Source organism: Bos javanicus, chromosome 14 (assembly GCF_032452875.1).
Source record: "Bos javanicus breed banteng chromosome 14, ARS-OSU_banteng_1.0, whole genome shotgun sequence".
NCBI lineage: Eukaryota > Metazoa > Chordata > Mammalia > Artiodactyla > Bovidae > Bos > Bos javanicus.
In genome coordinates this window covers 81,687,910-81,702,004 of record NC_083881.1, presented here as the reverse complement: position 1 = coordinate 81,702,004, position 14,095 = coordinate 81,687,910, and the positions used below count along the sequence as shown (strand labels likewise).

At 46.9% G+C, this 14,095-nt stretch overlaps 1 protein-coding gene across 6 annotated transcripts in view; it reads right to left on the bottom strand.

Moving 5' to 3' along the window:
- Positions 1-14,095, bottom strand: part of COL14A1 (collagen type XIV alpha 1 chain) — a 233,440-nt gene that overhangs the window by 21,418 nt on the left and 197,927 nt on the right. For all 6 annotated transcript variants that reach the window (XR_009740970.1, XR_009740971.1, XM_061439527.1 and 3 more), the window contains exons 43-45: positions 12,070-12,105; positions 11,044-11,110; positions 8,554-8,742 (exon numbers count right to left, since the gene is read on the bottom strand). Coding sequence is in view for 4 of the 6 variants with exons in the window: in XM_061439527.1 (XP_061295511.1) it covers positions 8,554-8,742; positions 11,044-11,110; positions 12,070-12,105 (292 nt within the window). In the remaining 2 variants the exon portion in view is untranslated. The remainder of the gene's footprint in view (positions 1-8,553; positions 8,743-11,043; positions 11,111-12,069; positions 12,106-14,095) is intronic.

The window sequence follows — 14,095 nt, the reverse complement described above, 5'->3', positions numbered from 1 at the left end:
AGTCAGAATAGCCAGGACTCAACTGCCACAGTTCAGGAACCAACAGAGGAAACTCAGAGCTGATCCGCTCCACTTGCTGAATTCTGGAAGCCAGGATACAGAGCCCTTTACCTGGAGATGGTGCACGGTTTAATGGGGAAGTGGAGGAAGCGCTTTTCTTTGACATAAGGTAACAACACAGTGTGAGCGAGGCGAGAAAGCAGGCGAGCAGCGCGGCTGCCTCACGGTTGCTTCTGCGATGCAAACGCAGCCCCTCCAACTCTGGAGGCAGCAGCTAGGCAAGTCTCAGTGGGAGTGTTTTGGATTTCCCTGGTGGCTCAGCGCTACAGAATCTGCCTGCCAATGCAAGAGATGTGGGTTCGATCCCTGGGTCAGGAAGATCCCCTGGAGAAGGAAATGGCAACCCACTCCAGTATTCTTGCCTGGGAAATCCCATGGACACAAGAGCCTGGCGGGCTGCAGTCCATGGGGTCGTACAGGGGACGTGGCTGAATGACTGAACAACAACCACTCCTGCAGCTTAAGCTTTGGGTGCACAATGTGAGCTGCAGGTCCCTGTGAATCCTTAACCCCCGCAGACCCTCTGTCTGTTAAGAGTCCATGCAAGAAGACAGCTAGAGACTGTTCCACACAATCTTATGAACATTAGTGGGTTGTCCAAAAAGTTCCTTTGGTGTTCAAGTACCAATAGAAATAAAAGACATATTTTTCTCTTCACCAGGAACTTTATTGAATGTATTCACCATTTTGTTCCACTACCTTCTGCCATGTTTCAGGCAACTTCATAATTCCATCTTCCCAAAACTGTTTTTTATCTTTTTGAGCAAAGAATTGCTCCAGGTGCCTTTTAGAGTCTTCCAGGGAATTGAAAGTTTTCCATTAACAGAATTTGTAAAGACTGAAATAAGTGGAAATCCAAAAGTGCAACGTCTGGTGAGCACAGCGGAGGAGTCAGAACTCCCAGCCAAGCTACGAGAGTTTTGGCCTGGTCGTCCAAGAGGCGTGAAGTACTGTGCTGTCCTGACGGGCATTCCTGACCGACTCTGGGGGCTTTCGTTGAGTGCTGCTTTCAGTTGGTCTAATTGCGAACAGTGCTTGTTGGAATTAATCCTCTGCTTTTTCAGAAGGAGCTCGTGGTAGACTCCTTTCCAATCCCACCATATACAAAACAGCAACTTTTTTGGATGAAAACCAGCCTTTGGTGTGGTTGGTGCTGGTTAGTTTCACTTGCCCCACAATTTCTTCTGTCTCACATTATTGTACAGTATTCATTTTTTATCACCCGTCATGATTTGTTTTACAAATGTAACATTTTCACTATGTCTCAGTAGATAATCACATACAGAAATAGGGTCAAGAAGGCTTTTTTCTTACTTATGTGGAACCCAACCATCAAAGTGATTAACATAACCAAGCTGATGCAAATGATTTTCAACACTTGATTTGGATATTTTGATTTTGTCGGCTATCTCTCTAGTGATATAATATTTTATCTGTGCTGTGTTGTGTCTGACTCTTTTCAACCTCATGGACTGTAGCCTGCCAGGCTCCTCTGTCCATGGGATTCTCCAGGAAGCAACACTGGAGTGGGTTGCCGTGTCCTTCTCCAGGGGATCTTCCTGACCCAGGGATTGAACCGCGTCTGTTGTGTTCCTGCCCTGGCAGGCAGGTTTTTACCACTGAACCACCTGGGCAGCCCCAGGATAAAGCTGATTGTTCTCAGTGAATGTCTTGATTTGATCATTGTCAGTGTTCAACTGGTCGACCCCCCCTGAAGCCGACCCAGAGACACATCTTCAGCCCGAAACTCCGTCAGCCCCTTTCAGCAGCTCAGTCAGTCATAGCACCTTCTCCATATGCTGCATAAATCTCATTTTGTATTTCAGTTGCATTTTTACCTTTCTTGAAATAATAAAGCATAATATGCCAAATTTAACTTATACTGAGTACATCATGAGAAACATTGGGCTGGATGAAGCACAAGCTGGAATCAAGATTGCCAAGAGAAATATCAATAATCTCAGATATGCAGATGACACCACCCTTATGGCAGAAAGTGAAGAGGAACTAAAAAGCCTCTTGATGAAGGTGAAAGAGGAGAGTGAAACAGTTGGCTTAAAGCTCAACATTCAGAAAACGAAGATCATGGCATCCAGCCCCATCACTTCATGGGAAATAGATGGGGAAACAGTGTCAGACTTTGTTTTTTTGGGCTCCAAAATCACTGCAGATGGTGACTGCAGCCATGAAATTAAAAGATGCTTACTCCTTGGAAGGAAAGTTATGACCAACCTAGATAGCACATTCAAAAGCAAAGACATTACTTTGTCAACAAAAGTCCATCTAGTCAAGGCTATGGTTTTTCCACTGGTCACATACGGATGTGAGGGTTGGACTATAAAGAAAGCTGAGCGCTGAAGAATTGATGCTTTTGAACTGTGGTGTTGGAGAAGACTCTTGAGAGTCCCTTGGACTGCAAGGAGATCCAACCAGTCCATTCTAAAGGAGATCAGTCCTGGGTGTTCATTGGAAGGACTGATGCTGAAGCTGAAACTCCAGTACTTTGGCCACCTGATGCAAAGAAGTGAGTCATTTGAAAAGACCCTGATGCTGGGAAAGATTGAGGGCAGGAGGAGAGGGGACGACAGCGGATGAGATGGTTGGATGTCATCACCGAGTCAATGGACATGGGTTTGGGTGGGCTCCGGGAGTTGGTGATAGACAGGGAGGCCTGGCGTGCTGCTGTCCATGGGGTCGCAAAGAGTCAGACACAACCGAGAAACTGAACTGAACTGAACTGAATATGCCAAAAATGTAGCCTTTTTCTTCCATGTTCAATATTAAAATGGCTACACAAAAATTCACCAATTTTGATAACTTTTTAAATGCACACTGATATGACAGCTATCACAATACAATCTAATTGTTTCTAATGAAGTTAAAGACAATTAAGCACTACTAGGGGCTTCCCTGGCGGCTCAGTGGTAAAAACCCACCTGCCAATGCAGGAGACAGGTTCAGTCCCTGGTTGGGAAGATCCCCTGGAGAAGGAGATGGCAGCCCTTCAGTATTCTTGCCTGGAAAATCCCATGGACAGAGGAGGCTGGCAGGCTGCATCCCATGGGGTCGCAAAGAGTCGGACACGACTGAGTGACTAAAATGACAACAAAAGTGGCCCTAGAGCCAGCTTACAGGAAACACACGAACCAACGTTTTGGCCAACCCAATTCTTGGCGTCTGGTCCCATCACTTCATGGCAAATAGATGGGAAAACAATGGAAACAGTGACAGACTTTATTTTCTTGGGCTCCAAAATCACAGCAGAAGGTGACCGCAGCCAAGAAATTAAAAGACGCTTGCTCCTTGGAAGAAAAACTATGACAAACCTAGATAGCATATTAAAAAGGCAGAGACATTTCCTTGCCGACAAAGTTCTGTCTAGTCAAAGCTGTGGTTTTTCCAGTAGTCATGTATGGATGGGAGAGTTAGACCATAAAGAAGGCTGAGAGCCAAAGAATTGATGCCTTTGAACTGTGGTGTTGAAGACTCTTGAGAGTCCCTTGGACTGCAAGGAGATCCAACCAATCCATCCTAAAGGAAATCAGTCCTGAATATTCATTGGAACAACTGATCCTGAAGTTGAAGCTCCAATACTTTGTCCACCTGATGCAAAGAACTGACTCATTTGAAAAGACCCTGATGCTGAGAAAGATTGAAGGCGGGAGGAGAAGGGGACGACAGAGGATGAGATGGTTGGATGGCATCACCAACTCGATGGACATGGGTTTGGGTGAACTCCAGGAGTTGGTGATGGACAGGGAGGCCTGGCGTGCTGCAGTCCATAGGGTTGCAAAGAGTTGGACATAACTGAGTGACTGAATAGCAACAATACTTTGTTTAAGGTAAAGGAGATAAAGAGTTAACAAGATCGAGGAAGACAATTAGATGGAGTGAAAGTACAGTCTTCTATTAGGTAATAAGCAAAGTCATGAATGGTCATCACTTCATCTAGCTAATATAGAAGGAATATTTTGTAATTTCTGTTCTCTAAAAATGCATATTCTTTGTCTACTGCTGCTGCTGCTGCTAAGTCACTTCAGCCGTGTCCGACTCTGTGCGACCCCATAGGCGGCAGCCCACCAGGCTCCCCCCTCCCTGGGATTCTCCAGGCAAGAACACTGGAGTGGGTTGCCACTTCCTTCTCCAATGCATGAAAGTGAAAAGTGAAAGTGAAGTTGCTCAGTCGTGTCCGACTCTTTGCAACCCCATGGGTTGCAGCCCACCAGGCTCCTCCGCCCATGGGATTTTTCAAGCAAGAGTACTGGAGTGGGTTGCCATTGCCTTCTCCATATTCTGTGTCTATAATACATCAATTATAAAAAGAGAGTTAATCAAAGATCTTGAACCAGCACAATATGTTTCAAGCTGAGCTCATAAAATCCAAAGGTACCCTTTAACCTTTTAAAAAAATTTATATTGGAGTATAGTTGACTTGCGTGAAAGTGAAGTCGCTCAGTCGTGTCCAACTCTTTGTGACCCCATGGACTGTAGCCTACCAGGCTCTGCGGTCCATGGGATTTTCCAGGCAAGATTACTGGAGTGGGCTGCCATTTCCTTCTCCAGGGGATCTTCCCAACCCAGGGATCGAACCCGGGTCTCCTGCACTGCAGACAGACGCTTTACCGTCTGAGCCACCAGGGAAGCCCCATCGCTGACTTGCTGTGTGAGGTTCAGGTGCACAGCAAAGTGACTTAGTTACACGTACACATGTATGGATTCTTTTTCAGATTCGTTTCCCATATAGGTTATTAGAGTGTTGAAGGGAGTTCTCCACGATGCCCTTCAACCTTGTAACAAACAAAAAGCGGGAAACAACAGTAAGGGCAAGCTGTGTTTCTGCTTGCCTCCGTCATGGACGTCTGAACGCCGCACGCGCACGTGCACACCGTGTCATGATGTCAAATGCACTTCTTCTTGCGCATCATTCTTTAAAGTTTGAAAACTTTTCAAAAAATTAGAGTAGAGAAATCGAATGGAGCACTGCTGATGAAAAGCTAACCAAAGTCAATGGAGTCATGATTTTTTTTTCAAACTTTAAACTTTTTATTTTGTATTAGGGTATAGCCAATTAACAGTGTCGTGGGAGATTTAGGTGAACAGAGAAGGGACTCAGCCATGGATATACATGTATCCATTCTCCCCAACCCTCTTCCATCCAGACTGCAACACAACATTAAGTAGAGTTCTATGTGCTCTACAACAGGTCCTTGCTGCTTATCCATTTTGAATACAGTAGGTGTCCATAGGGTCACACAGAGTTGGACACGACTGAAGCGACTTAGCAGCAGCAGCGTGTACAAGAGTCGTGTTTTTTTTTTAACGAAGACTCAGCAGAAAGAGGTTCCATGCAATGCTGTGCCAGTTTCAACATCCACATTTCTTTTAGTCTTCCTTTTGTAGCTTATTACTTGCCTAAGTAAACTGCCTACAAATGACACTTATTTTTACCCTTTATAATATAGTGTCCTTTAAAATAGTACTCTAGTGTATAGAGATAATCATATTTTACACAGAAAAAAATCTCAAACATGATCCCTGTTTTTCATTTCCCTAACACTGGCTGACTTCCAGCCTCTTGGGACCTCAATATCTTCTTATGCTTCTTTTTTATATAAAATGCAAAGGTGAAAAGATTGCTGAAATTGCTTTGGTTTTGAAGTGTGACTGTTTTGATTTAGTGGAAAGGCAGACATTTTTCTGTATCAATCTTTCCCGAGTACCTGGACCACAAGGCTAAGATCAAAATATGAATCACTTTGCAGTACACCTGAAACTAACAAAATATGGTAAGTCAACAAAACTTCAATAAATTCCTTTTTTAAATTACTGTTCTCCTTGCAACCACAAATCCCAGTTGCAATGGGATTGAAATACTTTGCTGGGAATGAAGAGTTCTCTGGATGTTGGCCTATAAACCCCAATCTTACACCCCAAAGCACACACCCCCAGCTGGTGATCAACCAACATCAGCTTCCCGGGCTTCCCTGGAGGTCCAGTGGTGAAGAACCTGCCTCTCAGTCCCTGATCAGGGAAGATCCCACATGCCACGGAGAAGTGACCCAAACTGAAGAGTCTGCACTCTAGAGCCGTGAGCCACAACAACCGAAGTCCGTGAGTCTGGAGCCCACGCTCCACGATAAGAGAGCCGCAAGGAGAAGCCCACGCACCCCGACCAGAGAGCAGGCCCCGTGGGAGCGAAGACCCAGCTCAGCCAGAAGCAACAGATAAGTAAATAAAAGGATGAGCCGCCTCCCTCGTCTCAAAGAGCACCGCTCGCTGTCTGACTGCCCACCCGCACCCACGTGTGCTTGTGAAACTCAGGACTCTGTGTTTACCACACTCTTTAGGAACATACGCGTACGTGTCAGAAAATTCCATCGCAGAAACTCACATTTCAAGGGTTGTCTGGGCCGCTATTTGAGGACCCCGGCCGAGGTTTCCTCTCTTTCCAGCACTCAGGTTCTTGCAGAGCAGGAAAGACAGTCTGGCAAGAACGAGGACAGGACTTCCAAACAGAAGAAAGACAACCTGTGCCTTGCCGAGTGACTCAGTGCCGGCCCTGCGCTCCCTGAGTCACAGCCGGTCCATCACCCACACCCTGGAGGGCATCCTGCTGACAGAGACGGCCACTGTCCCGGCTGCCAGATCGCTGGCATTCCGTGAGGAAATTATGTCCTTCTCTGCATCTGCTGATTTAGTGCCCTGGCACGGGGAAACTTTTCGGAAAGGAAAAGCAGAACTGGGTTGCGATCACAGCAACGATGATCTAGCCAGGACCTGTTATTGCAGAGCAGTTCAGACCTGACCCCTGCTTTCTGCAATCACGCTGTTCACTAACATGTGACGACAGCTGAAACGGGCATGGCATTCAGGGGGCGGCGATATCTGTGGGTCTAGAACCATCAACAGAAACTTCATGCATGTGACAGGGGTTAAGCTGAATCTCGAACTAAGAGTAAGAAACACATAAGACAGGGAAAAGGAAGGTCATTTCCAGAAGTGGGAAGAACGAAGTGTCCAAAAGTGCGGAGGCAGAAATGCACCTGGCCTGTCGGCATGGATCCAGAGTCAACATGAGATGTTATCTCTGTGATCTGCTTCTTGCATCCCACATTTGAGCAAAGGAGTATATCCGCCCCATCTCATTAAAGCAACATGACTCATAGAGCAGGTCTCACTAGGCAGCTTTTCTCCGGATCTGCATTCTCTAGAACCATGTCCTAGGAAGTGTGAAACTCTTCCTATCGCCGCTTTTTGGTTAATCGGGAACCCCATTCTCCCACATCTCTTTGATCTGATCTGCTTCTGGAGTGAGAGATCTTGGTCAATTACAGAACTGGGTGAAATTCGATCAAAAGAGTCCATTACTATATTGCACAATACTGCTGAGACCTGGAAAGGGTGGAAGAAAAGGCTAAGGAGGATCTCTATTAGAAAGAAACTTAAGTAGAAAAAATTAAACATTGACCCACAGAACTATTAATAAAATACCGCCTCATGTTATAGGAAGATGAGCCACAAACAGATTAAATGTCTATTTCATTTGAAGCTTAGAATCAGCATGGTCTCTGTAGGCACATCTGAATCATTGAGTTGATATGACTCACGTCTTACCTCGAGGCTGCTATTGACTGTTGCCTAGTATGGGCACTGCACAAAAAAAGCACCAGCCCTGGAAAGCGGGCTCTCTACTTGCCATGACACAGGAGGACAGAGAATGCCGCCGGCAACATCAACAAACAATGCTGCGCTCATCAGGCCAGCAGCTACCACAGCCGCCGCAACAGTGCACGCTGGGGCAATGCGGGATGGGATAGGATAGAATACGAGCCAAAGAGAGACAAGGTTCACATCAAAGCAATGGCTTCAGTGAGCTCAGACTCTTGCATCTTCACATTCATAGAAAAGTGCTAAATTCATTCGTTTGAGATGCCTGTTTTTCTTTAATTAACAGTCATCTTTTGATGCTCCCACTATCCGGCTTTCGTTGCCAAAACAAACCTGGTGTGTATAACTGGCTCCTCCCTCCCCTGTTTGGAGCCGTCCCTAGATGAACCTGAGGGGCTGTGCCCGGGGCTTAAGTCCTCAGCAGATCTGCCAGATAAACAGCTCTCCCTGTGAGGTTGTGCTTCTTTCATTGTTTCAGTTGACACATATGTGTGACGCTACATCTGTCCAGATGAAGCATTTTCTAATTCTACCTGGCTGGGGCATAGTTTTTTTAATTCATCCATCCAGAGAGGAAACCTTTCTCTCATTAGCTCAAAAGCTTCTTAGAGGTTAATTGGGAGTTCTGGTCCTCCTGCATGCAAGCTTTATTAATAAACACGTTGTAGCTTACTCAACTTTCTCAATATTGGGGATAAACAAACAAGAAGCTGGAGAATAGATGGGGCAGAATTAATTTAGTCCATTCTTTGGAATGCTGTCCCTGCATGAGCTCCCCTGCTACCCCCGTGTCAGCGCACCCAGCAAGAGGCACGGCCCTCTTACCTCGCTCTCCTGGTGAGCCGGGCACACCTGCATTTCCTGGGAAGCCCGGGGCACCTGGGGGTCCTTGCTCACCAGGGGTTCCCGGGGAGCCCGGCCTCCCAGGCTCTCCAGGAGGCCCCTGGATGGTCCGCACTGATGACGAGTGGCTGGGAATCTGGTTAAGGATGGCCGTGTACCTGGACATGTGACCTGAGACGGGAAGGACAAAGACAGCATCCAATGAACGGTCATACATGCAATGGAAGAACTGGATGTACTATTTGTCAAGGCTCCGAACAATTCTGTTAGACACCCACCAAGGCATGAGGCACATCCCTCTGAAATAAGTTTATTTCCAAATGAAAAGATCCTGCATTTCCCTTTGGATGATATTAGCAGCTGGACTGTGTTCAAATTCCATCTCATGCATTTGGAATTCCACAGCTCACGTCAGCATCTCAGTAAGTATCACTGAGCAGAAGTCAGAAATTTTACCTTTACCCCCAACATTTATCTGACCCCTAAACCCTCACCCAGCAGCCCCTTTTCTCCAGCAATTTCCACCCAAATGATTTGTCTTCTTTCCTAACCCACAAAGCCTGCCCCACCCTCTTGCTCACAAATCCCCAGACAAGTGCTGTGTTTCAACTCATCTCTTCATTGCCAAGCCTTTTTGCAGAAACCTTTACTTGAGTCCCAGCTGCAGAAACTCTCACTAGCTTTATTATTTTTTTTAAATTTGGCTTTCTCTCATTATCCCTTAACTCAGTTGAGCCTGTAAGAATGGATGTTAATAATTACAAGTAAAAACTGAGAAAATATTTGATATCATAATTCCCCATTTTCCCAGAATCATCAGTAGACAACATTTCCCTACAGAAGTGAATTTTCCAAATGACTATTATTTATTCCTTTTTAAATATCCAACCCTAATAAGGAATGGCAACAATTTCTAGAGGGATGATTTCTAAGATACAGTCAATGCCTTCTTAAGCCTAGGAGCAGGACTGTCATTAGGACTGGGTGGCTGATGACGCGGGCCCGCCAGGAGGCACATTCGTGAAAGTCAGCGTAGGAGCAGACGTGTCCGCCTCTGCTGTTTCAGCTTCCTGCTCTGATAAAGGGGCCGTCCTCCACTACTTCTCCAGAGGTCATCACTGGAGCCTCACATAGTTCAACCTTTCCTAGCATAATTCTTCTGATTAGCTCTGGACGAAAAAACAGACAACCGAGCAAGTGAGGAATTATAAGCCACATGGTAACCAAGCTCTGAGGCAGAGCTGAAGGGAGGAAAGATAAAGCTCGGATGACAGAGACGAGGCTCTGGGGAGGCTGAGCTGTGCTCATGGGGCCACATGCAGTCTCTGCCGTGTTCTTCTCCGACAAGGACGTTGACAGGCAGGCCCTCCCCGTTTTACAGGCCTGTTTCAGCTCTGGTATAACCCCGCTGGTTTCCGAGAAATTATTCACAGGAATCTGACAATTCCTGAGGGGAAAAACTGGATTTTGAAATCTCAATTGTTAGGCCACGTTTCAAACAATCACATATCTGCATAACATTTCTATTCCAAAGTGGAATAAGACAGTAACTCTTGTGATATAGTCCTTATGTTATGGTCAATGAGTCATATTAGGATTTAACCCTTAGGTTTCCTTAAAACAATTCAGTACCCATTTACACTGTATACTTGCAATGAGAAACCTACAAATAATCCAAGACACAGGTTAGCTGCAGACGCATTCTACTTAATGTTCAGTTTCCCTTCTGTAATTAATTGTGGTTTCAGAGATTCTTATTTCGGTATTAAATTTAAGTAGTTTTACTTGTAAATTCTCTATCTCACACACACTAGTGTACTATATAACATAAAACGCACTAAAGTTAAAATAGAGGGAGCATTTAAAATAGAGGGAAAGTTCAGGTTTAAGGTGAGGAAATGGGACAGGCGTGACGTAACGTGCGCTCCGGTGCAGTTTTCGGCGTGGACCCAAGGATCCCGTCAAATGCCACGCGAGGCCTGTACCCGCGTGTGCGTGTGCTTCTGTTTGTCTTTTATGGCATAAGTCTTACAGAGAAGGGCCTTGGGCTAACCAAAGAAAAGGATAAGAAAGAGAGATTGATTTAAGTCTGGAGATTGGGAGGCAGGTCTGCTGCCTCAGTTTGGCAGCTTTCAAGTCCTTAGCACTTGATGAAAAAGATTCATTTATTTGGAGAGATGAAGAAGAAATAGAAGATTTGATCTGGGAAGTCAAGTTAAACCTATACGGGCGAACAGGGAGCTTCCAGACAAACAGCAGAGAGGAATCTGCGTCTGCATCATCACTGTAGAAGGCCAGGGTAATCCGTAATGAGATTACATCTAAAGAGGTAGTGACCTCAGGTGGGTCAGTGATGGCCAGTTGTAAAGCTAGTGGGTATGCGCCAAGACAACGCTGAGTTTATACTTGTGCAAAAGGCGAATTTCCATTTGGCCGAGAAACAGCGAACATTGGTGACTACAGCGCACTTACTCTGGATGAGCTGCTCGCACACCTGGCGTGCCACCGCTCTCACCATGGCTTGAGACTGAAGGTCGCCCTGGAGGAGAGAAAAAGCAGACCCCTGACTACCGACCACGGCCCAGCCCGTGGCAGGACCTCCAGGAGGGAGCTGGGACTTGACCCACTGTTGCAACCGGGCCCTTCGCTGCCGAGCAACAGGCAGGATGGCCCACCGCGCACACGGGGAAGGTGGGAGCACCCCACACGCGCCGTGCGAGGCTCCTGAGAGCCGGCGTTAGACTAAGACGCTCAAGTACGCACTTCTGGTCCCAGATTCTTAAAAAATTTAAGTGTTTGAAACAAACCCATTAACTATATATTATTTAATGCCTTCTTTATCACTCTTTAGAGCTTATAAAATATGGCACTTTCTCAAGCGGTGGCTTATTGAATACTAATAGCAACCAGAGGAAAGATGCTAAATCCGTTTATAGAGTTAAAAACTTACAAACCAAGTTTTCACCGAGGTCATCGGGTGAGCCCAAGGTCACCACTGCGTCTATCAGAAGAGACTGCACGATTATCTGAGCAGCGGCACAGTTTCTCAAAGGAGAGAAAAGGCCCCTGAAATAACCTGTTTTAGGTCTCACAGCCAGTGCTCCGACCCCGCACGTCATTGTTTTCCTGGGTGCAGATATCGGAAACACGCAAGCCGCGATCTACCGCTTGGTGTTTTGAGCAGAGCGTTTACTTCTCTGAAACCTTTCCCATCCTCTGTATAATGTCTTCATTAAATCCACTCTGAGTTAAATGAGTGACCCTCTCTGTTTCATCCCTAAACAAATGCTCCAGATCACCTAGCTGGACTAGCAGAGCTGCAACGAGAAGCCAGCTGGCCGGACCTCCAGCCCGGGGGTGGATCCGCTAGAAAAGGTGCTCACAGTCGGGTGAGCGGGGGTGGTGGGGGCGGGTAGTGAAGCGATGACTGACCCGGACAGAGAACCGCCCTCCCTCGCCAGGCTCCCGGACAAAGCTACGCAGCCAAGAGATACTCACCCTCTCTCCCCTCTCTCCCTTTGCTCCAGGGACACCCTGCAAAATAGTAAATTGTCGAGTTAGGATGCTGCACTCAGCCAAGCATAATGATGGCGCGTCTTTTCTGATTGTGCGACGAGGTTTTCCTTAGCGTTCATCATTCTGCAGCGAGAGTAGACACGCAGCCACAGGAATAAACAAATAGCAGCCTGTCATCCCGCCAAGCAGCAACGTCTCTGTGTTGTGTTGTGTTTCCTTGTTGGTTATCCATTTATTTAAATTTATTTATTTGTAATTGAAGGATAACTGCTTTATAATATTGTGCTGGTCTCTGCCATACATCAACATGAAGCGGCGAAGGTAGACATGTGTCCCCTCCCTCCTGAAGCGCCTCCCACCTCCCTCCCCATCCCAGCCCTCCAGGATTTACGGAACCGGGTTTGAGTTCCCTGGGTCACACAGCAACTTCCCACTGCGATCTGTTTAACACATGCTAGTGTAAGCGTCCGTGTGACTCGCTCCGTCTGCCCCGCTCTCTCCTCCCTTCCCGCCCCTCGTGCCCATCAGTCTCTTCTCTGCGTCCAGGCCTCCACTGTGGTCCCACAGACACTTTAAACATTTTACTCGCCCAGTCTCTGCATGCAAAGTCACAGTACGCGTGAACACAAAATTGGGGTCCTGCAGCAATACCGCCTTGTAATACAGTGTCACCGGATAAAACATTCACTCTTTTCACACGAAACGCCTCTCCCTCCTGATGCTGCGCAATCGATGTCACACATCTCTGCTGCGAAGAGACATGGTTTTCATTTTTGAAAGCATATCTCTCACAGAAAGGAAAACATCTTCCAACCTCAGAGCTCAAGTGAAAGGTGGAATCTGTGAAATGCTAGCTCTTCACCCTGCTCTCCATTCGGGATTAACAGCACGTGAGGCCTTCTCCCCGATTCTCCCTGGTAATGTGAGCCTGTATTAACGCGAATGTCCCAGCTGAACTATTGTTTTGTTTTGTGGCTTAGCTACTCTTTGACCCATAGGAAACCTTACCGTATCTGTAAAAACTTTTGCTGAAAAACAATGGCCTTTTTTTTGTTTAAGTGTTTCTGCAATGAAATTACATGTATAATGCAAAACACGTGTCTTCAGAAGACTTTCTTCTTCTTGTTTCAACTCCAAGGCAGGGTAATAGATTTACTGAACAACACTTTTTATAACCTCTACCAGAAGGATAGTAAGTGCCATTTACAGATGGAATTTGTCACGCTGTCAGGCTGTCCCCAGTTGTTACTATAATCTCAACAGGTCTCAAATCAGTCTCTTTTCCAAAAATCTCTATTCAGTTAGTCATCCAAAATGAGAATTCCGTGTTCATTCCAGTGTGTGCAGGTAAACTGGCTTTCTGGAAAAATGAAACGCCCTCACCTGTACTGTCTGCGGCTGTCAGAGGTGTAAATACTTGTACTGGGGCTGATTCAGGCGACAAACGCGCGTCTCCGTCTCCGAGGTGGAGTTCCGGAGGGACGAGGAGCGCCACGCCCACTCCCTGAGCCGGCAGCCAGGCCCCGCCCCCGCCCTGTCCCCCTTCCTTCCCCTGCTTCCCGCACGCCTGTCTCTCACACACTCACACGTTTTGTTTCGTGTTGCTCTTGGCCGTCCCCTGTGACACCTGAGAGCTTACTTCCCTGACCAGGGGCTGGATCCGAGCCCCTGCAGTGGGAGCTCGGGGTCTTCATCACTGGCCCACCGAGGAATGCCCCCCACACTTCGGCATCGCAGCTCCTCTCATACCCACCCCTCTGTTCCACTACCCAGCTGCAGCCCCAACCATCTCACGCCAGGGCATTCGCACCTGCCTTCAAGCCAGCTTCCCTAACGAAAGACCCTCCTCTTCAGTTCATCCTCTGCACAACCACGAGTCTCGTCCTCCTGATGCAGTTCAGGAAGCTGAGTGACTTCGGACCGACAGCAGCTCTTCCTGTATTCAGAGTCACCCGGTGACTCTTAGATATACATGTGACAAAGTCAGAGTCCTCGCTTTCAAAGACAT